The 27,037-nt window shown below is 43.7% G+C and overlaps 1 protein-coding gene across 1 annotated transcript in view; it reads right to left on the bottom strand.

Moving 5' to 3' along the window:
- Positions 1-27,037, bottom strand: part of SF3B1 (splicing factor 3b subunit 1) — a 418,418-nt gene that overhangs the window by 179,862 nt on the left and 211,519 nt on the right. Inside the window, exon 13 of the mRNA XM_069733802.1 lies at positions 11,297-11,383. Within this exon, the coding sequence (XP_069589903.1) occupies positions 11,297-11,383 (87 nt within the window). The remainder of the gene's footprint in view (positions 1-11,296; positions 11,384-27,037) is intronic.

Raw genomic sequence — 27,037 nt, 5'->3', positions numbered from 1 at the left:
CTGTATTTACCTATATGCAGTATTGAACTGGGCCTCAAGGGGAGGATATAAAATTCTTTATCTTGGATGTAATGCACGTATGTTTAAAACTAGGATACTGTCATCATACATGTTCTGTCTAATGTAGGTTTTTTTTTTCCATCCTTTTTTTCAGTTTATCTGTTATATCCTTAAAACATTTTAAAATTATTTAATTTCAATAAAGACATTATTGATTCTTTACGCTGTGTTGGGAGACTTTTGTTGCTAGTTTACAGATTTTGGGGTTGGTCCTCCGTACTTTTGTGGCTATTCGGATTAGTTTTGTCATTGAATTACCTTGTATAAGGATTCCATTGCGTTTTTGGATCATTTCCAAGGGAAAAAACGCATCAAAAACCCATTGTGCGCACATAGCCTAACAGTGTGTGCATTTCATATTTGGCATATAATGCCTTAAGAAAATTTAGCATGGCCTGGAAAACTCATTTAACCCCTTCATGACCCAGCCTATTTTGACCTTAACCCCTTCATGACCGGGGGATTTTTCGTTTTTCCGTGTTCGTTTTTCGCTCCCCTCCTTCCCAGAGCCATAACTTTTTTATTTTTCCGTCAATTTGGCCATGTGAGGGCTTATTTTTTGCGGGACGAGTTGTACTTTTGAACGACATCATTGGTTTTAGCATGTCGTGTACTAGAAAACGGGAAACAAATTCCAAGTGCGGTGAAATTGCAAAAAAAGTGCAATCCCACATTGGTTTTTTGTTTGGCTTTTTTGCTAGGTTCACTAAATGCTAAAAATGACCTGCCATTATGATTCTCCAGGTCAGTACGAGTTCATAGACACCTAACATGACTAGGTTATTTTTTATCTAAGTGGTGAAAAAAAAATCCAAACTTTGCTAAAAAAAAAAAAAAAAAAAAAAAAAATTGCGCCATTTTCCGATACTCGTAGCGTCTCCATTTTTCATGATCTGGGGTCGGTTGAGGGCTTATTTTTTGCGTGCCGAGATGACGTTTTTAATGATAGCATTTTGGTGCAGATACGTTCTTTTGATCGCCCGTTATTGCATTTTAATGCAATGTCGCGGCGACCAAAAAAACGTAATTCTGGCGTTTCGAATTTTTTTCCCGCTACGCTGTTTAGCGATCAGGTTAATACTTTTTTTTAATTAATAGATCGGGCGATTCTGAGCGCGGCGATACCAAATATGCGAAGATTTGATATTTTTTTTATTGATTTATTTTGATTGGGGCGAAAGGGGGGTGATTTAAACTTTTATGTTTTTTTTATTTTTTTCACATTTTTTTAAACTTTTTTTCTTAACTTTTGCCATGCTTCTATAGCCTCCATGGGAGGCTAGAAGCTGGCACAGCACGATCGGCTCTGCTACATAGCAGCGATCTGCTGATCGCTGCTATGTAGCAGAAATGCAGGTGTGCTGTGAGCGCCGACCACAGGGTGGCGCTCACAGCCACCGCTCATCAGTAACCATAGAGGTCTCTGGGACCTCTATGGCTACAATATACAAGCATTGCCGACCCCCGATCATGTGACGGGGGTCGGCGATGACGTCATTTCCGGCTGCCCGGCCAGAAGCGGTAGTTAAATGCCGCTGTCTGCGTTTAACAGCGGCATTTAACTAGTTAATAGGTGCGGGCAGATCGCGATTCTGCCCGCGCCTATTACGGGCACATGTCAGCTGTTCAAAACAGCTGACATGTCCCGCCTTTGATGCGGGCTCACCGCGGAGCCCTGCATCAAAGCAGGGGAGCCGGCATCGGACGGTATAGTACGTCCGATGCCGGTAAGGGATTAAAGACCTTGCCGTTTTTTGCAATTCTGACCAGTGTCCCTTTATGAGGTAATAACTCAGGAACGCTTCAACGGATCCTAGCGGTTCTGAGACTGTTTTTTCGTGACATATTGGGCTTCATGTTAGTGGTAAATTTAGGTCAATAAATTCTGCGTTTGTGATAACAACGGAAATTTGGCGAAAATTTTTAAAATTTCACAATTTTCACATTTTGAATTTTTATTCTGTTAAACCAGAGAGTTATGTGACACAAAATAGTTAATAAATAACATTTCCCACATGTCTACTTTACATGAGCACAATTTTGGAAACAAAATTTTTTTTTGCTAGGAAGTTATAAGGGTTAAAATTTGACCATCAATTTCTCATTTTTACAACGAAATTTACAAAACCATTTTTTTTAGGGACCACCTCACATTTGAAGTCAGTTTGAGGGGTCTATATGGCTGAAAATACCCAAAAGTGACACCATTCTAAAAACTGCACCCCTCAAGGTGCACAAAACCACATTCAAGAAGTTTATTAACCCTTCAGGTGCTTCACAGCAGCAGAAGCAACATGGAAGGAAAAAATGAACATTTAACTTTTTAGTCACAAAAATGATCTTTTAGCAACAATTTTTTTATTTTCCCAATGGTAAAAGGAGAAACTGAACCACGAAAGTTGTTGTCCAATTTGTCCCGAGTACGCTGATACCTCATATGTGGGGGTAAACCACTGTTTGGGCACACGGCAGGGCTTGGAAGGGAAGTAGCGCCATTTGACTTTTTGAATGAAAAATTGGAGGCACTCTTTATCGGACACCATGTCGTGTTTGGAGAGCCCCCGTGTGCCTAAAAATTGGAGCTCCCCCACAAGTGACCCCATTTTGGAAACTAGATGCCCCACGGAACTTCTCTAGATGCATATTGAGCACTTTAAACCCCCAGGTGCTTCACAAATTGATCCGTAAAAATGAAAAAGTACTTTTTTTTTTTTCACCCAAAAATTTTTTTCGCCTAAATATTTTTCATTTTCACATGGGCAATAGGATAAAATGGATCGTAAACTTTGTTGGGCAATTTTTCCCGAGTACGCCGATACCTCACATGTGGGGGTAAACCACTGTTTGGGCACATGGCAAGGCTCGGAAGGGAAGGAGCGCCATTTGACTTTTTGAATAGAAAATTAGCTCCAATTGTTAGCGGACACCATGTGGTTTGGAGAGCCCCTGTGTGCCTAAACATTGGAGCTCCCCCACAAGTGACCCCATTTTGGAAACTAGACCTCCCAAGGAACTTCTATAGATGCATATTGAGCACTTTAAACCCCCAGGTGCTTCACAGAAGTTTATAACGCAGAGCCATGAAAATAAAAAATATTTTTTCTTTCCTCAAAAATGATTTTTAAGCCTGGAATTTCCTATTTTGCCAAGGGTAATATGAGAAATTGGACCCCAAATGTTGTTGTCCAGTTTGTCCTGAGTACGCTGATACCCCATATGTGGGGGTAAACCACTGTTTGGGCGCACGGCAGGGCTCGGAAGGGAAGGCACGCCATTTGGCTTTTTAAATGGAAAATTAGCTCCAATCATTAGCGGACACCATGTCGCGTTTGGAGAGCCCCTGTGTGCCTAAACATTGCACATCCCCCACAAATGACCCAATTTTGGAAACTAGACCCCCAAAGGAACTAATCTAGATGTGTGGTGAGCACTTTGAACCCCCAAGTGCTTCACAGAAGTTTATAACGCAGATCCATGAAAATAAAAATAAAAATTATTTTCTCAAAAATGATTTTTTAGCCTGCAATTTTTTATTTTCCCAAGGGTAACAGGAGAAATTTGACCCCAAAAGTTGTTGTCCAGTTTCTCCTGAGTACGGTGATACCCCATGTGTGGGGGTAAATCACTGTTTGGGCACATGTCGGGGCTCGGAAGTGAAATAGTGATGTTTTGAAATGCAGACTTTTGATGGAATGCTCTGTGGGCATCACGTTGCGTTTGGAGAGACCCTGATGTGGCTAAACAGTAGAAACCCCCCACAAGTGACCCCATTTTAGAAACTAGACCCCGAAAGGAACTTATCTAGATGTGTGGTGAGCACTTTGAACCCCTAAGTGCTTCACAGACGTTTACAACGCAGAGCCGTGAAAATAAAAAATCATTTTTCTTTCATCAAAAATGATGTTTTAGCAAGCAGTTTTTTATTTTCACAAGGATAACAGGAGAAATTGGACCCCAGTAATTGTTGCGCAGTTTGTCATGAGTATGCTGGTACCCCATATGTGGGGGTAAACCACTGTTTGGGCACACGTCGGGGCTCGGAAGTGAGGGAGCACCATTTGACTTTTTGAATACAAGATTGGCTGGAATCAATGGTAGCGCCATGTTGCGTTTTGGAGACCCCTGATGTGCCTAAACAGTGGAAACCCCTCAATTCTACCTCCAACACTAACCCCCCCACACCTCTAACCCTAATCCCAACTGTAGCCATAACCCTAATCACAACCCTAATTCCAACCCTAACCCTAAGGCTATGTGCCCACGTTGCGGATTCGTGTGAGATTTTTCCGCACCATTTTTGAAAAATCCAGTGTTTTTTGTGCGGATTTCACCTGTGCATTCCTATTGAGGAACAGGTGTAAAACGCTGCGGAATCCGCACAAAGAATTGACATGCTGCGGAAAATACAACGCAGCGTTTCCGCGCTGTATTTTCCGCACCATGGGCACAGCGAATTTGGTTTTCCATAGGTTTACTTGGTACTGTAAACCTGATAGAACTCTGCTGCGAATCCTTAGCCAAATCCGCACCGTGTGCACATAGCCTAATTCTAAAGGTATGTGCACACACTGCGGAAAACGCTGCGCATCCGCAGCAGTTTCCCATGAGTTTACAGTTCAATGTAAACCTATGGGAAACAAAAATCGCTGTATACATGCTGCAGAAAAACTGCACGGAAACGCAGGGGTTTACATTCCGCAGCATGTCACTTCTTTCTGCGGATTTCGCAGCGGTTTTACAACTGCTCCAATAGTGAACCGCAGTTGTAAAACCGCAGTGAAATGCGCAGAAAAACCGCGGTAAATCCGCAGCGGTTTAGCACTGCGGATTTATCAAATCCGCTGCGGAACAATCCGCAGAGGAGCAGAATACGTGTGCACATACCGAAACCCTAACCCTAACCCCAACCTTAACCCTAGCCCTGGCCCTAACCCTAATCCCAACCTTAGTGGAAGAAAAAAAAAATTTCTTTATTTTATTATTGTCCCTACCTATGGGGGTGACAAAGGGGAGGGGGGGGGGGGGGGTCATTTAGCATTTTTTTTTATTTTGATCACTGTGAGGTTTTATCACAGTGATCAAAATGCACTTGAATCGAATCTGCCGGCCGGCAGATTCGGCGGGCGCACTGCCATTTTGGAAGATGGCGGCGCCCAGGAAAGAAGACGGACGGACCCCGGGAGGCTCGGTAAGTATGATGGGGTGGGGGGGGGGGGCACGGGGGGTAAGGGGGTGTGTGTGGATCGGAGCATGGGGGGGGTGGATCGGACTGCAGGGGGGTGGATCGGAGTGCAGGGGGTGGATCGGAGTGCAGGGGGGTGGGATTGGAGCACGGGGGAGCGGACAGGAGGACGGGGGAGCGGAGCACAGGACGGAGGAAAGCGGGCCACAGATCGGGGGGCTGGGGGGGCGATCGGTGTGTGTGGGGGGGGGGGGGGGAGGGGGGGGGGATCTTGGCAGACCAGTGTTTCCAGTGATGGCCGATGATATTGCAGCATCGGCCATGGCTGGATTGTAATATTTCACCAGTTTTTAGGTGAAATATTACAAATCGCTTTGATTGGTAGTTTCACTTTCAACAGCCAATCAGAGCGATCGTAGCCACGGGGGGGTGAAGCCACCCCCCCTGGGCTAAAGTACAACTCCTCCTGTCCCTGCAGGCCGGGTGAAATTACAGTTAACCTTTTCACCCGGCCTGCAGGAGCCCAATCCGGCCATGACGCATATGCTGCGTCACAGGTCGGAATGGCACAGGTTTTCATGACGCATACGGTGCGTCAAAGGTCGGGAAGGGGTTAATATACAGTTCAATCTAATGTGTTGAACCGTGTGAACGGTTCCCTGAAAAATCCCCACAGGAAAAATGCCCACAGGAAAATTCCCCACAGGAAAATTCCCCACACGGAAAATTGCCAATTACAGCATCACAAAACTTTCAGATCGATATTTCAGGTGCAAGGTGAGGATGTTCACATAATATGTGATCAACTTGTGATTTACAGTTGACCTAGTGCAAACCTGCAAAAATGATGATCTGTAGCTTGCAGCAGTCTGTCATTATCAGCACTAGATGGATCTAGTCTGCTCTCATCTCTCACTAATTCTGCCTTACTCCTCCCACAAGCCCAAAACAGCAGCACATGCAGCAGCAGTGTGATCCAGAGGAGCCATCACTGCTATCAGTGCTCACAAAAGTATCACTGCTGCTGGCAGAGATAGTTGGTCCTGGAAGCCCAGAAGGCACAGCAGAAAGGTGAGATTCTGTCACTTGTACCACTTTGTGTTCTTGCTGAGAATGTATATGCTTTTGCAGTGGAGTCCGATGGGCCCCAGTGGGAAATTTGGCCCTCCCCCCCACACACAAACACGTTGGTCAGATGTATGGGCCCCTCTAGTGTTCTAAATTCTATAAAGACGTATGAATTGCCCCCCTCCCCCTTCATTATGTAGTAATGTCCCCCATACTGGTATATATGCCCATCATCCTGGTGAATATGTCTGCATCCTGGTATACATGTCCTAATGCTGGTATATATGGTCCCCATCCTAGTATGTATGGTCCACATGATCTCCATCCTGGTATTTATGTCCCTATCCTGGCTTACATCGTCCCCAATCCTAGTGTATGTGTCCCCGTTCTGACCCTAATGCATAATTAAAAACAATAGCATTCTACTCACCTTTCCTCTCCTCCCACGTCGCCCAGTGTATTTTGTAGCCACCGCACAGCCCGGCAGCTGACATCGGAGTGTGCGCCATTTCATGCATCGCTCCCTGTGGCTGCACCTCTGATGTCAGCTTACAGCCAACGTGCCAGCAGCATGTATCGCAGTGCTGGGACCCCACAGGTCTCTGCAACATGATGCATGTCATCTGGATCTGCATCTTCAGTGAAGACGAAGATCCAGCGGAAGCAGGCACCTGTACCCCCTTGCCTGGTTGTGGACTTGATGCCTGCGACCACAGTCATTACACCTATAATTCTATATTATTCTCCTGATCTGCAGAGCTTCTCACCTATAATTCTATATTATTCTCCTGCCCTGCAGAGCATCTCACCTATAATTCTATATTATTCTCCTGCCCTGCAGAGCAATTCACCTATAATTCTATATTATTCTCCTGCCCTGCAGAGTATCTCACCTATAATTCTATATTGTTCTCCTGCCCTGCAGAGTATCTCACCTATAATTCTATATTATTCTCCTGATCTGCAGAGCATCTCACCTATAATTCTATATTATTCGCCTGCCCTGCAGACATCTAACATATACCTGCATACTATCCCTCTGTCCTGCAGAGCATTTAGCCTATAGCTCTATGCTATTCTCTGTTCTGCAGAGCATCTCACTTATAACCCTCTACTGTTTTCCTGTGGGTATTCATGTCTGTGGGCACTTTTCACATATCATGTGAACACTGCACCTGAAATGTCATAGATCTGAAACTTTGTGATGATGCAATTGGCAATTTTCCGTGTGGGGAATTTTCCTGTGGGCATTTTTCTGATCACCGTGTGAACATAGCCTATAATTGTAAAATATAAAACATAGAATATACTGCATTCTATTCTAGAACAGCAAAGGCTATAGACCGCTGATAAACGCCATTATCAACTGGGCAACAAGAAAGAGGTTTGCAGAGCTGCGGTCTTCTCTGCCAGAGGTCACATGAGAACAGGTCTAATGCCTATCTAAATAGGAAGAACAAAAGAGCCAGGGCAGAGTTGGCACGAAAGCAACCAAAGACATGCAATATGTCCTGTAAATTTGTACAACTAATTGATGTGGTTACTTGTAAAACAAAACCCATAATATGATTACACTTTTAGAACCATCAAAAGTTAGAGTATTAACCCCTTCCCGACCTTTGATGCAGCGTATGCGTCATGAAAACCCGTGCCAATCCGACCTGTGACGCAGTATATGCGTCATGGTCGGATCGCGTCCCTGCAGGCCGGGTGAAAGGGTTAACTACAATTTCACACGATCTGCAGAGACAGGGGGAGTGGAACTACAGCCCCCCCGTGGCTACGATCGCTCTGATTGGCTGTTGAAAGTGAAACAGCCAATCAGAGCAATCTGTAATATTTCACCTATGAAAATTGGTGAAACATTACAATCCAACCATGGCCCATGCTGCAATAGCATCGGCCATGGCTGGAGACCCCCGATCTGGCCCCCCCACCGACTGACGGCGGCGATCTGCAGCCGTCGTCAGTGTTCTGTACCCCTCCGTCCTGTCCTAAGTGCCTTCCTCTCCCCTCCGCCCCTGCCAGTTCTCCCCTCCGCCCCCCCCCGCTGTCCGATCCCACCCCCCCATACTTACCTAGTCCCGGTGTCCCTCCCGATGCTCTCGGTCTTCTCGCATGGGCGCCTCCATCTTGGAAAATGGCGGGCGCATGCGCAGTGCGCCAGCCGAATCTGCCGCCCGGCAGATTCCTTCCCTGTACATTTTGATCGCTGTGATAGAACCTATCACGGCGATCAAAATAAAAAAAATAGTAAATAAAACCCCCCTTTATCCCCCCCATAGGTAGGGAAAATAATAAAATACAGAATATATATTTTTTTAGGGTTGCACTTAGGGCTAGGGCGGGCTGCACTTAGGGCTAGGGCTGCACTTAGGGCTAGGGCTGCACTTAGGGCTAGGGTTAGAATTAGGGTTAGAATTAGGCTATGTGCACACGGTGCGGATTTGTCTGTGGATCCACAGCGGATTGGTCGGTGCAGATTTGTAGCAGTTTTCCATCACGATTACAGTCCAATGTAAAACTATGGAAAACCAAATCCGCTGTGCCCATGGTGCGGAAAATACAGCGCGGAAACGCTGCATTGTATTTTCCGCAGCATGTCAATTCTTTGTGCAGATTCCGCAGCATTTTACACCTGCTCCATAATAGGAATCCGCAGGTGTAATCCACACAAAAAACACTGGAAATCCGCAGGTAAAGCGCAGTGCGTTTTACCTGCAGATTTTTCAAAGACGGTGCGGAAAAATCCGCACACAAATCCGCAACGTGGGCACATAGCCTTAGGGTTAGGGCTGGAATTAGAGTTAGGGTTGGAATTAGGGTTAAGACTAGGGTTAGGGGTGTGTTGGGGTTAGGGTTGTGATTAGGGTTAGGGGTGTGTTGGGGTTAGTGTTGGAGTTAGAACTGAGGGGTTTCCACTGTTTAGGCACATCAGGGGGTCTCCAAACGCGACATGGCGCCACCATTGATTCCAGCCAATCTTGCGTTGAAAAAGTCAAATGGTGCTCTCTTTCTTCCGAGCCCCGACGTGTGCCCAAAGTGGTTTATCCCCATATATGGGGTATCAGCGTACTCAGGAGAAACTGGACAACAACTTTTGGTGTCAAATTTCTCCTGTTACCCTTGGGAAAATAAAAAATTCTGGGCTAAAATATTTTTGAGGAAAGAAAACTTATTTTTTATTTTCATGCCTCTGCGTTATAAACTTCTGTGAAGCACTTGGGGGTTCAAAGTGCTCACCACACATCTAAATTAGTTCCTTGGGAGGTCTAGTTTCCAAAATGGGGTCACTTGTGGGGGAGCTCCAATGTTTAGGCACACAGGGGCTCTCCAAACATGACATGGTGTCCGCTAATGATTGGAGCTAATTTTCCGTTCAAAAAGCGAAATGGCATGCCTTCCATTCCGAGCCCTGCCGTGCGCCCAAACAGTGGTTTACCCCCACATATGGGGTATCAGCGTACTCAGGACGAACTGGACAACAATATTTGGGGTCCAATCTCTCCTGTTACCCTTGGGAAAATAAAAAAATTCCGGGCTAAAAAATCATTTTTAAGGAAAGAAAAATTATTTTTTATTTTCACGGCTCTGTGTTATAAACTACGAAGCACCTGAGGGTTTAAAGTGCTCACTATGCATCTAGATAAGTTCCTTGGTGGGGGTCTAGTTTACAAAATGAGGTCACTTGTGGGGGAGTTCCAATGTTTAGGCACACAGAGGCTTTCCAAACGCGACATGGTGTCCGCTAAAGATTGGAGCCAATTTTCCATTCAAAAAGTCAAATGGCGCGCCTTCCCTTCCAAGCCTTGCTGTGCGCCCAAACAGTGGTTTACCCCCACATTTGAGGTATCGGCGTACTCAGGAGAAATTGCCCAACAAATTTTAGGATCCATTTTATCCTGTTGCCCATGTGAAAATGAAAAAATTGAGGTTAAAAGAAATTTTTTGTGAAAAAAAAGTACTTTTTCATTTTTACGGATCAATTTGTGAAGCACTTGAGGGTTTAAAGTGCTCACTATGCATCTAGATAAGTTCCTTTGGTGGTCTAGTATCAAAAATGTGGTCACTTGTGTGGGAGCTCCAATGTTTAGGCAGACAAGGGCTCTCCAAACGCGACATGGTGTCCGCTAAAGATTGGCCGTGCGCCCTAACAGTGGTTTACCCCCACATATGAGGTATCAGCGTACTCAGGACAAATTGGACAACTTTCATGTTCCAGTTTCTCCTTTTACCCTTGGGAAAATAAAAAAATTGTTGCTAAAAGATCATTTTTGTGACTAAAAAGTTAAATGTTCATTTTTTCCTTCCATGTTGCTTCTGCTGCTGTGAAACACCTGAAGGGTTAATAAACTTCTTGAATGTGGTTTTGAGCACCTTGAGGGGTGCAGTTTTTAGAATGGTGTCACTTTTGGGCATTTTCAGCCATATAGAACCCTCAAACTGACTTCAAATGTGAGGTGGTCCCTAAAAAAATGGTTTTGTAAATTTTGTTGGAAAAATGAGAAATCACTGGTCAAATTTTAACCCTTATAACTTCCTAGCAAAAAAAATTTTGTTTCCAAAATTGTGCTGATGTAAAGTAGACATGTGGGAAATGTTATTTATTAACCATTTTGTGTCACATAACTTTCTGGTTTAACAGAATAAAAATTCAAAATGTGAAAATTGCGAAATTTTCAAAATTTTCGCCAAATTTCCATTTTCACAAATAAACGCAGAAATTATCGACCTAAACTTACCACTAACATGAAGCCCAATATGTCACAAAAAAAACACTCAGAATCGCTAGGATCCGTTGAAGCGTTCCTGAGTTACTACCTCAAAGGGACACTGGTCAGAATTGCAAAAAATGGCCAGGTCATTAAGGTCAAAATATGCTGGGTCATGAAGGGGTTAAGCAACCTGGTTAATCTCTATATAAATAGTCTAGAAAAACGGTTATAAAATGATAATATTCAGTAACAAACTATTTAAAATATTTACCTTTGCCAAGTTGGATATTATTTCTCGTCCTTCTACTCTCGCATAATAGTCTTCATCAATGAGCAAGGGTTCAATAACCACAAGAATCTGAAAGAAAAAGTAAAAAAGTGTCCCTTTCATAACTTTGAAAATTAGAACTGTGAAAATAACACAGAAGACATCAACTCGGACTGGAATACACCTAAATTGAATTAACTGCCTGACGAAAGATTACACAAGTGTCCAGGCAAAGTCTTCCGCTGCGAGCACTGTACATGTTCCACAGATCTGTGAATCCAGCCTAAATGTCACAATTTACCTTACAGTTCAGAGTGACATTCACAATTTTGTGTTTTATTAATGGAAAGTCACACGCAGCGGTTTACATTCCGCAGCATGTCAATTCTTTGTGCGGAATCCGCAGCGGTTTTACACCTCCTCCATAGTAGAAAATCTCAGGTGTAAAACCGCAGTGGAATCCTCACAAAAACCGAGGTAAATCCGCGATAATTCTACAGGTAAAAAGCAGTGCCTTTTACCTAAATATGTGTACTTTTGTTTGTTTTTTTTATTTAGATAAAGAAATGTTTTTATTGGAACAATATTTTTTTCCCTTTATTTAGGAATTTTTATTTATTTATTTTTTTTAACACATGTAAATATAATTATTTTTTTTCCACTTTATAACATTCCCCAGCAGGGGGGACATCACTATATATTATCAGATCGCTGATCTGACACATTGCAGTGCACTGTGTCAGATCAGCGATGTGACAGGCACTGCAGAGAGGCTTGCTGGCGCCTGCTCTGAGCAAGCGCTTGCAAGCCACCTCCCTACAGGACCTGGAAGGAGCACTGCAAACATTTTGGATCCGGGGCCTGCAGGGAGGAGGATGGAGGAGACCCTCGGAGCAACGCGATCACATCGCGTTGCTCCGAGGGTCTCAGGGAACCATGCAGGGAGCCCCCTAGTACATGTGGGGGTTGCATGGTTGCTAGGGAATCCCCACATGCAATCAAGCAGGCTAGTAGCTGTAAATCATTCAGCTGCCGTGATGAACACTATACCCAAGCAAGCTCATCATTAATTGACACCATATGTGCCTCAGAGTTTTATACCACTGAGCGGTGAATAAAGAATAAATTACATTTTTACCACTAAAATGTTGTTTTAGGCTTTTTTTAGCCTAAAGTTTTTAATTGTTATAAGGGTTAATGCGTTCCAAGTTAATAAGTCTGTGCATATAAGGAAAAAAAAATAGGGGGTAGTGGATTGTGAACTTACTAAAGGTGGTCAGTAGGTTTGTTCCATCTGATAGACAAGGTGTCCACCGCTTGTCTGTCAGAGTAAACACCGCTGTAGGCGGTGACTAAATAAGGGAGAGGCGGGACTAATGTGGTGCCGACTGGAAGTGTCGGATCGGAAGTAGTATGTTACTGCGCTCCAAAGACTGGACATGATGAAGTTATGCGTTCCACAGACCGGAAACGGACACATTGTGCATCTAGTTGATGTGGAAACAGCCGGAATATGTGTAAAGGGGAGCAGCATTGTTAGTACTAGGTGCGAGGCTACGTTTGTATTGAACAAGGGATATTAATAAGATGGAGTGTATGGACCTGAGTATTGTGATTTAATATGACTGTGGGTAAAGTATAGTATAATGTGTTGTGGGAGGTAGAATGGACGAAAGAAGAAGAGAGTGTGAACAGGGAAAGGGGAAAAGGGAAAAAAGAGGGGGGTGGAGAAGAGGGAGTGAGAAAAAAGGGGGGGGGGGGAATGAAGAAAGAAGGAAGATGAAGATATATTGTAGTTGAGTAGGCTGGTTGTGGATGGGTCCAGGGAGGCGGGTCAAACAGAGGGTTTGCCAGAGGAAATCAGTATAGGCGACTCTGTAATGGAAAACAGATAGTGTTAAAGGGAACCTGTCCCCCCCCCCCCCCCCTTCCCCTTTCAGGGCCTATTAAGGTAAAAGAGCCACCTTCAGCAGCACTAAGGCTGCATTCTGTTAAGGTGGCATTTATGTTTTTGATCTCTAATAACACTGAAATATTCACTTTTATAAATTGCATGCCATACCTGTATTGAGTCCAGGGGGTACGTTTTCTCCCCCTGACTCAGCCGCCTCACAGCTGTCCATCATCCCACCGGGCGCCATCTCTTCTCTGTCTTGTGCCATCACCGCCGCCTGCGCTCTGCAATTAATTCTCAGGCATGCACCGTGCGCGCTGCCCTGGAACTTACAAGTGATTTAAGCAGATTGCGCCTGCGGACCAGATTCCCAGCCCCGCAGTGTGAATAAATCATAACACTGCGGGGCCGGATATCAGTAGCTAATGTGACTTCCAAGGCAGCGCGCCAAGGCCTTTATTCACCGGAACAATGCGATCAAACAAGATCACAGCGTTCTGGTGGCATAGGGAAGCATCGCGCAGGGAGGGGGCTCCTTGCATGCTTCTCTGAGACCATCAGAACGAGATGTGATCGTGTTGTTTCGAGGTTCTCCTACCTGCAGGCCCCCCAGATCAAAGATGGCCGCAGGGTCCTTCCGGGTCCTGCAGGGAGGTGGCTTGTTCGTGCCTGCTGAGAGCAGGCATCGGCAAGCCTCCTGAACTGCCTGTCAGGTCGCTAATCTGACACTGTGCTCTGCAAAGTGTCAGATTAGCGAGCTGACACTATATAGTGATGTCCCACCCTGGGACACTGTAAAAAAAAAAAAAAAAAAGTAAAAAAATTTTTTTACATGTGTTAAAATATTTGAAAAAAATTTCTAAATAAAGAAAAAAAAAATATATTGTTCTAAAAAATACATTTCTTTATGCAAATAAAAAAAAAAAGTACACATTTAGTATCACCGCGTCTTTAACAACCCGCCCTATAAAACTGTCCCACTAGTTAACCCCTTCAGTGAACACCGTAACAAAAAAAAAAAATTAGGCAAAAAACAATGCTTTATCATCATACCGCCAAACAAAAAGTGATCAAAAAGACTGATATAAATAAACATGGTACCACTGAAAACGTCATCTTGTCCCGCAAAAACGAGCAGACACACAGCATCATCAGCAGAAAAATAAAAAAATAAAAAGTTATAGCCCTCAGAAAAAAGCGATGCAAAATAATTTTTTATATAAATAGTTTTTATTGTATAAAAGTGCCAAAACATAAAAAAATTATAAAAATGAGGTATCGCTGTAATCGTACTGACCCGAAGAATAAAACTGCTTTATCAATTTTATCAATTGCAGAACGATATAAACGCCCCCCCAAAAGAAATTCATGAATTGATGGTTTTTGTTCATTCTGCGTAACAAAAATCAGAATAAAAAGCGATCAAAAAAATGTCACGTGCCCGAAAATGGTACCCTCACATGACTGTGAACCAAAATATGGAAAAATTAAAGTTCTCAAAATGTGGTGACGCAAAAACTACTTTTTGCAATAAAAAGCGTCTTTTAGTGTGTGACAGCTGCCAAATGTAAAAGCCCGCTGTAAAAACCTGCTATAAATACTAAATCAAACCCCCCTTTATCAACGCCTCAGTTAGGGACAAATAATAAAAATAAAAAAAATGTATTTATTTCCATTTTCCCATTAGGGTTGGGGCCAAAGTTAGGGTCGGGGCCAAAGTTAGGGTCGGGGCCAAAGTTAGGATTACGTTTACAGTTGGGTTGGGGTGGGTTAGGGGTGTGGCTAGGGTTATGGTTGGGATTAGGGGTGTGTTGGGGTTAGGGGTGTGGTTAGGGTTATGGTTAGGATTAGGGGTGTGTTGGGGTTAGGCTACTTTCACACTAGTGTCGGCCCATCGCAGTGCGTCAGGCCGACGTACCGACGCATCCTGTGACAACGCAGCACAACGGGGGGCAGCGGATGCATTACTACAACGCATCCGCTGCCCCATTGTGAGTTGCAGGGAGGAGGGGGCGGAGTTCCGGCCACGCATGCGCTGTCAGAAATGGCAGACACGACGCACAAAAAAACATTGCAAGGAACGTATTTTTGTTCCGATGGTCCGCCACAACACGACGCAACTGTCACACGACGGTTGCGATGTGTCGGAATGCGTTGCTAATGTTAGTCTATGGGGAAAAAACGCATCCTGCAAACAACTTTGCAGGATGCGTCTTTTCTCCAAAACGACGCATTATGACGTGTGTCGTACGACGGTAGTGTGAAAGTAGCCTTAGGGTTGGAATTAGAATTGGAGGTTTCCACTAGGGTTGAGCGAAATGGATCGTTCATTTTCAAAAGTCGCCGACTTTTGGCAAAGTCGGGTTTCATGAAACCCGACCCGATCCCTGTGTGGGGTCGGCCATGCGTTACGCGACTTTCGCGCCAAAGTCGCGTTTCGTATGACGCACTTGGCGCCATTTTTTCAGCCAATGAAGGAGCGTGGGCAGAGTGATGACATAGGTCTTAGGGGCGTGGACGCCTATCGTCATTTTGACGCTTGTGCGCTGTAGCGATTTGAAATGTGTAACACCAGCTTTTCTGTTCAGGGACGAGAGAGAGAGAGACAGAGAGAGACAGAGAGAGAGACAGAGAGAGAGAGAGAGAGAGAGAAAAAAACAAACAAAAAAAAAACCATTGTCTTTGCATTGGGTTTCGTGTTTCGGTCGATCCTCGACTTTACGCCATAATCGGCCGATTTCACTCGACTCGACTTTAGAGATAGTCGGGTTTCGCGAAACCTGACTCGACCCTAAAAAAGTAAAAGTCGCTCAACCCTAGTTTCCACTGTTAAGGCACATCAGAGGCTCTGCAAATGCAACATGACGTCCGCTCTTAATTCCATCTAATTAAGCGTTGAAAAGTAAAACGATGCTCCTTCCCTTCCGAGCTCTGTCGTGTGCCCAAACAGTGGTTTACCCCCACATATGGGGTATCAGAGTATTCAGGACAAAATTGACAACTTTTGCAGTGTAATTTCTCCTGTTACCCTTGGGAAAATAAAAATTTGAGGGCTAAAAAAATCATTTTTGGGGGAAAAACTGATTTTTTATTTTCACGGCTCTGCATTATAAACTTTAGTGAAACACTTGGGGGTCCACACATCTAGATAAGTTCCTTGGGGGGTCTAGTTCCCAATATGGGGGTCACTTATGGGGGGGGGGGGGTTCCACTGTTTAGGCACATCAGGGACTCTCCAAACCTGACATGGCATCCTATCTCAATTCCAGCCAATTTTGCATTGAAAAGTCAAATGGCACTCCTTCCCTTCCGAGCTCTGCCATGCGCTTAAACAGTGGTTTACTCCCACATATGGGGTATCGGCGTACTCAGGACAAATTGTACAACAAATTGTGGGGTCCAATTTCTCCTGTTACCTTTGGTAAAATGTAACAAATTGGATCTGAAGTAATTTTTTTTTTTTTTTTTTTAAAGTTAAATGATTTATTTATTTTTTTAAACATTCCAAAAATTCCTGTGAAGCACCTGAATGGTTAATAAACTTCTTAAATGTGGATTTGAGCACCTTAGGGGGTGCAGTTTTTAGAATGGTGTAACTTTTTGGTATTTTCTATCATATAGACCCCTCAAAGGGACTTCAAATGTGATGTGGTCCCTAAAAAAAATGGTGTTGGAAAACCGAGAAGTCGCTGGTCATCTTTTAACCCTTAACTCCCTAACGAAAAAAAAATGTTGGCTCCAAAATTGTGGTGATGTAAACACAGGTCTACTTTACAAGTATTTTGTGTAATTTATCTCTCTGATTAAAGGGCATGAAAATTCAAAGTTTGAAAATTGCTAAATTGTCGCCAAATTTCCGTTATTTTCACAAATAAACGCAGGTAATATCAGAGAAATTTTACCACTATCACGAAGTACAATATATCACGAGAAAACAATGTCAGAATCAGCGGGATCCGTTGAAGCGTTCCAGAGTTATAACCTCATAGAGGGACAGTGGTCAGAATTGTAAAAATTGGCCCGGTCATTAACGTGCAAACCACCATTGGGGTAAAGAGGTTAATAACCAATCTAATCTCAAATGGTACTGTATATAATAGCATAAAATATACCCAGCCAGAAATCATGAAGGAAAACATACTAAAGAGATAAACACATTCAATGTAAATGTTCAAAGTACTTATTGACCAGTTTTGAACGCATGCAAATTCACTGTGATGATGAATCCCAATAAAGGCTACAGTTCAGATAACACTGCGCAACAAATTTCAAGGAAGTTCTTGTCCCCTGAGAAAATGTTATTGTATCTTCTAGATATTGATATGCTGAACACGAATATGTGCTCCAAAAGTCTGTATCACGTAAGGAGCTTTTTTCGATTTTTTGATTTAGTTTTTTCGCTCCTTTTCTTTCCAGAGCCACAACTTTTTATTTTTCTGTCAATATGGCAGTTTGAGGGATTATTTTTTGCGGGACAAGCTGACGTTTTTGATGATACCGTTATTACATTTTAATGCAATGTCGCGGCAACCAAAAAACGTAATTCTGGCATTTTGATTTTTTTTATCGCTACGCCGTTTAGCGATCTGATTAGTTTTTTTTTTATTGATAGATCGGGCAATTCTGAATGAGGCGATACCAAATACATGTAGGTTTGATTTTTTTTTTTTAGTTTTATTTTGATTGGGGCGAAAGGGGGGTGATATGAACTTATTTTTTAATATTTTTAAACACTTTTTACTTTTGGCATGCCACAATAGCCTCCATAGGGGGCTAGAAGATGCCATAGCGTGATCGCCTCTGATACATGGGAGCGATGCTCAGATCACCTCTATGAAGCAGAATTACAGGCTTTCTATGAGTGCCGACCACAGGGTGGCGCTCCTAGCAATCTGCCATCAACAACCATAGAGGTCCCGAGGAGACCTCTGGTCGGGATGGCAACGCAGCGATGACCCCAGATCACATGACATGGGTCATCACTGTGCGTATTTCTTACCGGAAGTGCATTTAAATGCCCGCTGTCAGTTTGACAGCAGCATTTAACTACTTTATAGGTGCGGGCAGATCACTGTTCCGCTCGCGCCTATTGCAGGCATATGTCAGCTGTTAAAATCAGCTGACATGTCGTGGCTTTGAGGTGGGCTTACTGCCGGAGGCCAATTCAAAGCGGGGCATACTGCCAGCTGTCGTACTATTCCGTCAGCTGGCAGTAAGTGGTTAAGAAACAGTTTATAGTCTACAGTATGATGTCAGACACTACATACATGTGCATCAATGTCAGTAGCAAAAGCAAAAAGTTCAAATTGTTTTGCAGACTTGTTTATAATCCATGTCAGATGCTTCTCGAATAAGATTCCAGCAATAGTCAGCCAGCATTGATGTACTCCACTTTCCCTGGTACCTTTTCTCCGTCAGCGCAATGTCTTGGTGAAATCTTTCACAGTGTTCATCGCTAACGGCACCAAGATTGGCTTGAAAAAAGTTCAAGTGAGAATGTAGAAAATGCATTTTTAGTGACATACTGCGTTTCATCAAATGATATGCTGTAACCATGTTGTCCACGAGTTGTTCAAACAGCGGTGCCTTGCTGTTGCCAAGGAAGTTGTAGTCACATCTTTAAAGGCTCTCCATGCCACTTGTTCAACACCTTGCAAAAGCCCATAGGTACTATCATTCATTATATCTCTGATCTGTGGGCCAATAAAAATACCTTCTTTAATCTTTGCATCACTTATTCTTGGAAATTTCTGTGGCAAGTAAGAAAAGGCTTCCGATTCTTTGTTCATTGCTTTGACAAAATTCTTCATAAGCTTAAGTTTAATATGCAAAGGAGGGAGAAATATCTTTTCTGGATCAACGAGAGGATTATGTTTAGCATTCTTCTGTCCAGCAACCAGGTTTTTGCAGAGTGGCGAGTCCTTTCTGAAATAGTGCACGACTGTCCCACGCACAAATAAAACAACAATACTTAACATATCCAAGCTGCAGTCCAAGAAGAAGTGCAAAAACTTTTAGATCACAACATATGTTCCAGTTATAATTTCTATAATTAATGTGGGTCAACAGTAACTCCATAATCTCAGATGTTTCTTTCATGTGTACGGCATGTCTAATAGGTATAGGAGGACAGATATTTTCATTGCGTAGTAAAACAGCCTTCAGACTGTAAAAAGGATTGACGAGTGAATTCGCCATTCCTTCGGGTCATGTTCGTATCCAAGAGCACCAAACAACCTTTAGACGTCGTTGCAAAAGGTTAAACTGTCGACATGATTGAAAAATTGATAAAGGTCTTATTACCAGTAACAAGAGTTTCTGTCAAGAAGAGATTCCGTTCTTGTAGCCTTGATCCCAATAATTCTGCCTGCCTCTGACAATTTCAAATCTCTATCCAAGTCACTCAGATCAGCGTCACTGAACAGATGTGGATTAGATACACAATTCTCAGATCAGAAACCATGTTAATTTTGTACAATCACACCCTCGGTATTATAGTATGGAAGGCTAAAGTAGCCAGGGACACTCTCAAAAACATGATCAAATCACAAGAGGAAAAAGAAAAGAGTACAAAACGTCCCAAAGACAATTTCAAAGTTTATTCAAAACACATATCATAACACACAGTACATAATACAATAAATAATAGAGCAATTAATGAATGACAGGTGTAAGACACAAAGATCCCGAGTGCTAGTGGGTGGGAGGGCAGTAAATGACAACCAGCAAGAAAAAGTGCAAATGCGACCCATATAGGGCTGTTCCATTAAAGGCCATAGCACCCAGTCACTTTAGTATAGAAATCACAGTTTAGAGCAATCTAATATATATGGGAACCAAGGATCAGTCCTAATAAAACAATTAAGACCAACTAGTGACAAAGGTAAATATCCCTTTAAGGGAACACAATAGCACGCAATGAGTCAGAAACTCTCCTTACCCATGCTTTTTACCACCTGGGGACCTAGTGCAGCAGCCCCAGTCCTGTTTTATTAGGACTAATCCTTGGTTCCCATATATATTAGATTGCTCTATGTGAGATAAACTGATTTCTATACTAAAGTGACCTACAATTTGGGTGCTATGGCCTTTTTTGACTGACTGATATTTTGAAGGGAACAGCTATATGGGTCGCACTTGCACTTTTTCTTGCTAGTTGTCATTTACTGCCCTCCCTCCCACTAGCACTCGGGATCTTTGTGTCTTACATCTGTCATTCATTAAATTGCTCTATTATTTATTGTATTTATTATGTACTGTGTATTATGATATATGCTTTTTGAATGAACTTTGAAATGGTCTTTGGGACGTTGTGTTTTGTAGATGTCGATTAGATGTGTAAGGCTCAAAGTCTGGGTCTGCAGCAGTTTCATTTTCCCCTGACATTGTTAGTTCATCTTCGTTGTCCTCCATTGTTCATACTTTGGGTAGCTTTGGAACATGAAGACTTTTATCGTGTTGCACTGGTCTTATGGCTGAAGGAAAATTAGGAAATTTTATTGATTACTTGGTCTTTGCTGAATATCCTGTTACATCTGTAAGGCTACTTTCACACTAGCGTCGTACTTGGCCCATCGCAGTGCGTCGGGCCGACGTACCGACGCTAGCAGTGAATGCGCCGCACAACGGGGGCAGCGGATGCATTTTTCCAGCGCATCCGCTGCCCCATTGTGAGGTGCGGGGAGGTGGGGGTGGAGTTCCGGCCACGCATGCACGGTCGGAAATGGCGGACCGTCGGCAGCAAAAAACGTTACATGTAACGTTCTTTGCTGCAGACGGTCCGCCACAACACGGCGACGTGTTGCAAAGCGTTGCGATGCTAATGTTAGTCAATGGAGAAAAAAAGCATCCTGCAAGCACTTTTGCAGGATGCGTTTTTTCTACAAAACGACGACGCATAGCGACGTGCAGTGCACAACGCTAGTGTGAAAGTAGCCTAAGGCAGAAGTAGCAATCTGTTAAATGATCTCTCTGCTCTCTCCATATCAATGTGACAGAGAATGGCACTGAAGGTCATTATCCATTCAGCCATGTTCTAAGTATGTCAGTATTGTCTTGATTCCTCCCCTGCCCAGGAGATGAGGTATGCTCCGTACATGGTCGGCCAAATGATTCACTGCACCTTGGCGGAATTTGCATAAACGCATAGATCAGCGATATTATTTCAGTGGAAAATTCAGAATATACTGTTTCAGAAAAAGTTCATATATGAGTTTAAAGAATTATAACAGAATATTATAATGTTTTGTATCATTTCTCAAAAACCTTACGTGACAGGAAAAATCTGAAGTCATTTCTGAAATCAGCATGAAAAAATCTATCAGGAACACAATTGTCCGAAGGACAAAACCTCTAACAGTGTAATCGATAAGAAGTCATACTCCCTGTTCAAACCTTTTGGGGACAGAGTCTGTAGTTTATAGATCCAGAAGGATTCTCGTTTCTTGAGCATGTTTATGCAGTTGCCTCCCTGTCTTGGGAACGGTATATGCTTGATCATTTGAAATTTTAACTGTGAAATGTTATGCTCGGCTGTGAGAAAATGGTACGGTAATGGAAGTAACAGGTTCTTGCACCCGATTGTCGACTTGTGTTAACTTATCCTATCTTTGATTGCCTGAGAAGTTTCGTCGATATACAACAGTCCATAAGGGCACTTGATAAGGTATACCACGAAGGGGCGTGTCCTGGCTGGCCATGTGAGCAGACGCTGTCCATAGCCACAAGTGAACTTATCCTGCGCAGACATTCCTGGTTGCCCTAAATTGTGCCATGCCTGCGGGCTGAAGTACCTGGGAGTGGAGGAGAGCTGCGGAGACACCCAGAGAGGGACACAATGACACGGAGGAGGCAGAGGGACACAGGAGAGAATGGCGGGATCCAAGATGGTGCCGCGGCCAGAGCGGACGCTGAAAAAGCAAAGCCACCTGTCAAACACCTGGAGGCTGCAGCAAAGCTAAAAAGGTTTGCCCGGGTGGACGGTAGGGTAGAGGCACAAGAGCTTACTGAGGAGGGATCTGAAGGAGAGGAAGAGGAGGAGGAGAAAATTGATGAAGGAGTGTGGGGGGCACAGAAAGGGAGAAAGAAAGTAGCATAGCTGCAACAGCAGAGGCTGAGAAGGAAGAGGAGCTGAGAGGGGAGCCGACCCTAAAGGACATTTTTTATCCTGTTATCCTCTTGTGCAGGGGTGTCAAACTGCATTCCTCGAGGGCCGCAAACCATGCGTGTTTTCAAAATTTCCTTAGCTTTGCACAAGGTGCTGTAATCATTATGTGTGTAGGTGATTAAATTATCACCTGTGCAGTACAAGGAAATCCTGAAAACATGACCTGTTTGCAGCCCTTGAGGATTGCAGTTTGACATCCCTGGTCTTGTAAATCAGTCCCATAGTGATTTAACCCTTCAGATGAAGGAGGTGAAAGGGGAGATTATACAGATAAAGGCTGCCATACAGAAAATGGATAAACGCATGGGAGAGGTGGAGGAGAGGATGAGCACTGCGGAGGATCATGTTGTTAAACTACAAAAGGCAGAGAGAAAGTTTCTCCAACAGATATCGGAATTGGCGGCAAAAAATGAGGACCTAGAAAACAGATCCAGAAGAAATAACATCTGGATAGTGGGTCTGCTGGAAAAAACAAAAGGGAGAAACCCTACTGAGTTTATTGAAAATTGGTTAAAGGAGAAGGTTGGTGCCAAGGTTTTGACAAAGGTCTTTGCTGTTGAAAGAGCACATAGAGTTCCGCCGCAGCCCCCTCCCCCTGGAGCCAACCCCAGTACCATGCTGACTAAGATATTAAACTACAGAGATGGAGACATTGTTCTTAGGAAGGCCAGAGAAATGGAGGATCTCACTGTTGGCAGACAGAGGATTGCCATCTACCTGGATTAGTCTGCTGCGGTCCAGAAACAGAGAACGCAATTTACAGGCGTCAAGAGGAGACAGAGAACTGGGGGTGCAATACTCCATGTTTTTCCAAGCGAGGCTGAGAGTGGTCGCCTTCAATAATGTCCATTTCTTCATGACACCAGGGGATACCATCCAATGGATTGATATTGCCAAGAATCTACAGGCGGAAAGAGACTGACTTTCAGAGGAGGCGTGAGCTGTTATTGCTATAAAAATTTTGGGAATAAGAGAACTGGGTTTCTTTTTGTGCCCATTTATTGCCTGTGTCTCTTTCACTTTTGGAAGAGTGGAGTATGGCCAAGTTTGATTAATGTGCCAGTTAGAGTTGTGCTGGATAATGTGGGGGGAGGTGGGGGTTGCTAACAGGGTGTTCTGTGAATGTTATTTTTTTAATCTCTTTTTTCTTTAATGTATGTTTTGAACTGTTAATGATTAATGTAAGGAGCTGTGGTTCTGTGGGTTGCGGGAGCCAGATGGAGGAGGTAACTTAGGTGAGAGTGTCCTAAACGGGCCGAGGAGCCCCACTCTCGATGAGAGGAAAATGCTTTATCTTGGGGGGAGGTTGGGGTGGGAGTTCAAAGGGTGGGGGGAGGGGGTTAGACAGCTCAGGTTAGGGAGTAGGAATTCTTGGATGACTAGACCGCGACATGATGAAGGACCGCATTACAATTCTGAGTTGGAATGTTAGAGGCATAGCGGATAAGACCAGATGAGCGTCGGTGTTACAATATGCTCGAGACCAAAGGGCCTCATTGATATGTCTGCTGCTAGATACACACTTGGTTAGTGAAAAGGTAGACGTCTTACGTAGGCGTTGGCTGCAAAAAACGTATCATTCTACCTTTTCTACGTACTCAAGGGGAGTATCGGTACTGGTCCCAACAGGTCTGCGCTATGAGGAGGTGAAGTTGTATGTTGATGCGGATGGGCAATATGTCGTAGTGAAATGCAGAATGCTTGGTGCTTTGATGTGTGTGGTGGCTATGTACATTCCCCCCCTTATTCGAGCAAAAAAATTAGAGAAGTGTTGGAATTGACTGGACAGGCAGATCCGATGCCGCTTTTACTTATTGGAGACCTCAATAACATATGTGATGATTTCTGGGATAGAAACAAAAACATACAGAACAGGTCGGAAAGCCATACTACGGCGTTTGGTACATATGTGCAAGAGAATGGTATGACTGATTTGTGGAGAGTGCGACACGTTGGGGAGGGGGGTATTCTTGTTACTCACCGGCTCATGATACTTTATCCAATATAGATATGGCGCTCGGAAAGAATATGTTTGATACTATGGTGGGAGAAGTGAGGTACTTGCCACGGGCGTTCTCTGATCATAATCCGATAGAGGTAGAGCTGAGGCCAATGGGGACCTAGACTCGGCATAGGGGAGAGTGGAAAATTCACCCTAACTGGTGGCATAGCGTGGGTTTGGAGGGCATACAGCGGGAGATAGAGAAGTTCTTTGAGATTAACGAGGGCAGTGGGGATATACCCACTATATGGGAGACTATGAAGGCATATTTGAGAGGTTTGCTGCTTAGGGATATCAGTAGATGTAAGCGACGATCAAAGCAGAAAATGAGTTGGTCACACTGGGCACCCCTGAGGCTGGAAAACGGTTAAGAGAAGCCCAGGATAATATGGATAAATTTTTTTTGGAGAGGGCAGGGAGGAAGAGGGAGTTCCAACAACTAGCTTTTTACCAGGAGGGGGAGGTAGTAGAGCATATGGTCTCATTGGTGGCTTCTGCCCAGAAGGGTGCATCATTCGTCCATTCACTGGAATTTGACAATGGTATGAAAGTGTCAGTGACCTCAGATTTTAAGGGTCTTTATGGACTTTTACGCGGATCTGTACTCCTCTGGTGTGGTCCCATCGGGGGGAGACAATGCAACATTTTTAGAAGGTATTGTCTTACCTAGGCTGAGTGAAGAGGATAGGGAAAGTTTGGAGGGGCCTATTACAGATCAAGAACCAAGTGGTGCTTTAAGGGCTATGGCAAGAGGTATCTGCTGCCCAGATTAAGAGTAGTCTTGGAGGAGGCTAAAATCAGGTGGATTCTTCCAGCCTTCATGAGGGAGGCCATAATATTTGTAATCCCAAAGGAAGATAAAGATTTACGACTGCCTGAATCGTATCGCCCAATTTCTTTGCTTACCACAGACGTTAAACTTCTAGCCGGGGTATTAGCGACCAGAGTGTAATTTCTAAGTTAATACATCCAGATCAGTCTGGCTTTATGCCTGACAGGTCTACAGCAGTTAATCTTAGAATGCTTTTTTTGAATCTACAACTAGGGGCTGATAACGGTGGGCATAGAGTTTTTGCTTTCTTAGATGCCCATAAGACATTTGATAGTGTGGAATGGGGGTACTTGTGGCAGGCATTACAATGTTTTGGCTTTGGTCCACAATTTGTGTCCTGGGTTCAGTTACTGTATGCGCAACCATCAGCTACAGTGAGAGTGAATGGGGAGCTTTCTACATAGAGGGACGAGACAGGGGTGTCCGCTCTCCCCTCTTGTTTGCTTTGGCTGTGGAGCCGTTGGCAGCCGAGATTCAGCATTCCGCAGAGGTCTCTGGGTTTAAATATGGAATGATAGAGGAAAAGATATCGCTTTATACGGACGACATATTGCTGTTCTTGAGTGACCAACGCGATTCCTTGAGTAATGCAATTCGACTCATCAAGGGATTTGGTGCTTTGTCAGGGCTAAAGATAAATTCGAATAAATCAACTTTGCTCATAGTGGACGATGCAGGGGTTGAGCTGGGAGATTCCACGGAAGAGGGTAGAATTAAAATAGCAGACCAATTCAAATATTTAGGGATACTAATCTCTTTGCCGATTACAAATTATTTGCATAAGAATCTTACACCCGTGTTGGGAATTCTTAAGGCAAAGGTAGGGGCTTGGTCTAAATTGCACTTTTCTATTGTAGGCCAAGAATCTTATTAAGATGATTCTGATGCCTAAGATACTGTATGTTCTCCATAACTCACCTATTTGGATACCACGTGGGAAATTCAAACTGATTAACTCTTTATTTAGAAGTCTGGTATGGGGAAAGAAGCACCCACGAATCAGGTTGGAGACGCTTCAACACCGTAAGGATGTGGGAGGTTTGGCTGTACCTAACCCTGAAATATATTTCTTAGCAGCCCAATGTCAGCATTTAAAGGGCTGGGAGCATGAGTCGTCTGCTAATGTGGTACAACTTTTGATAGAAAGGGTAACAAAAAAGTCCGGCGGTACAGTGTTTAGAAGATGGCTCCCTAGGGGTACTTGGGAAAATGTACCCAATATTATTTCTGATATAAAATATGGGGGAGAGAAACAAATTTGAGGGGTTACTTGTCTTACCAGGTAATCTCCGCTGTGGTTTAATAATAATCTACCGGAGTTTTTGGCAATGGGATATATTCCAGAATGGCAAGCCAGGAGGATTCGGTATGCCTGTCAGATTTTAGCGCGGCGGGAGTTGACACCCTTTTCTCAGCTACAGTCGGAGTATGGTCTTAGTATATCTAGGGGGTTCCAATATGCACAAGTACGACACGCGTTTGCAGCTCAGAATAAGGGAGATTGTCTCAAAAGTCAAAGTGACTTAGAATTGAACTACATCTGTGGAGTGGGGACAAGGAGGGGTGTCATCTCATCTCTAAAAAAGGATCTACTCCATACTGACTTATTGGGATATCCGATTGGCGCGAGGGCTAAATGGGAAAGAGTTGGGTCGCTTAGAGGATGAAACGTGGGAGTCTGTACTAGAATGGATACAGAAGTTATCACTAAATGAACCATATAGACTTTCCCAGCTTTATGTTGTACACAGTGTATAGGTCCCCGGATGTCCTATACAAGGCTGTGTTGAGATCTGATTCGGAATGGCCTAGATGTAGGAATGATAGTGCTGGTATGTTTCATATGTTAT

The sequence above is a fragment of the Ranitomeya imitator genome, chromosome 7, assembly GCF_032444005.1.
Source record: "Ranitomeya imitator isolate aRanImi1 chromosome 7, aRanImi1.pri, whole genome shotgun sequence".
Lineage (NCBI taxonomy): Eukaryota > Metazoa > Chordata > Amphibia > Anura > Dendrobatidae > Ranitomeya > Ranitomeya imitator.
Note: the sequence above shows the minus strand (reverse complement) of the source record. Positions and strands in the feature narration are given on the sequence as shown.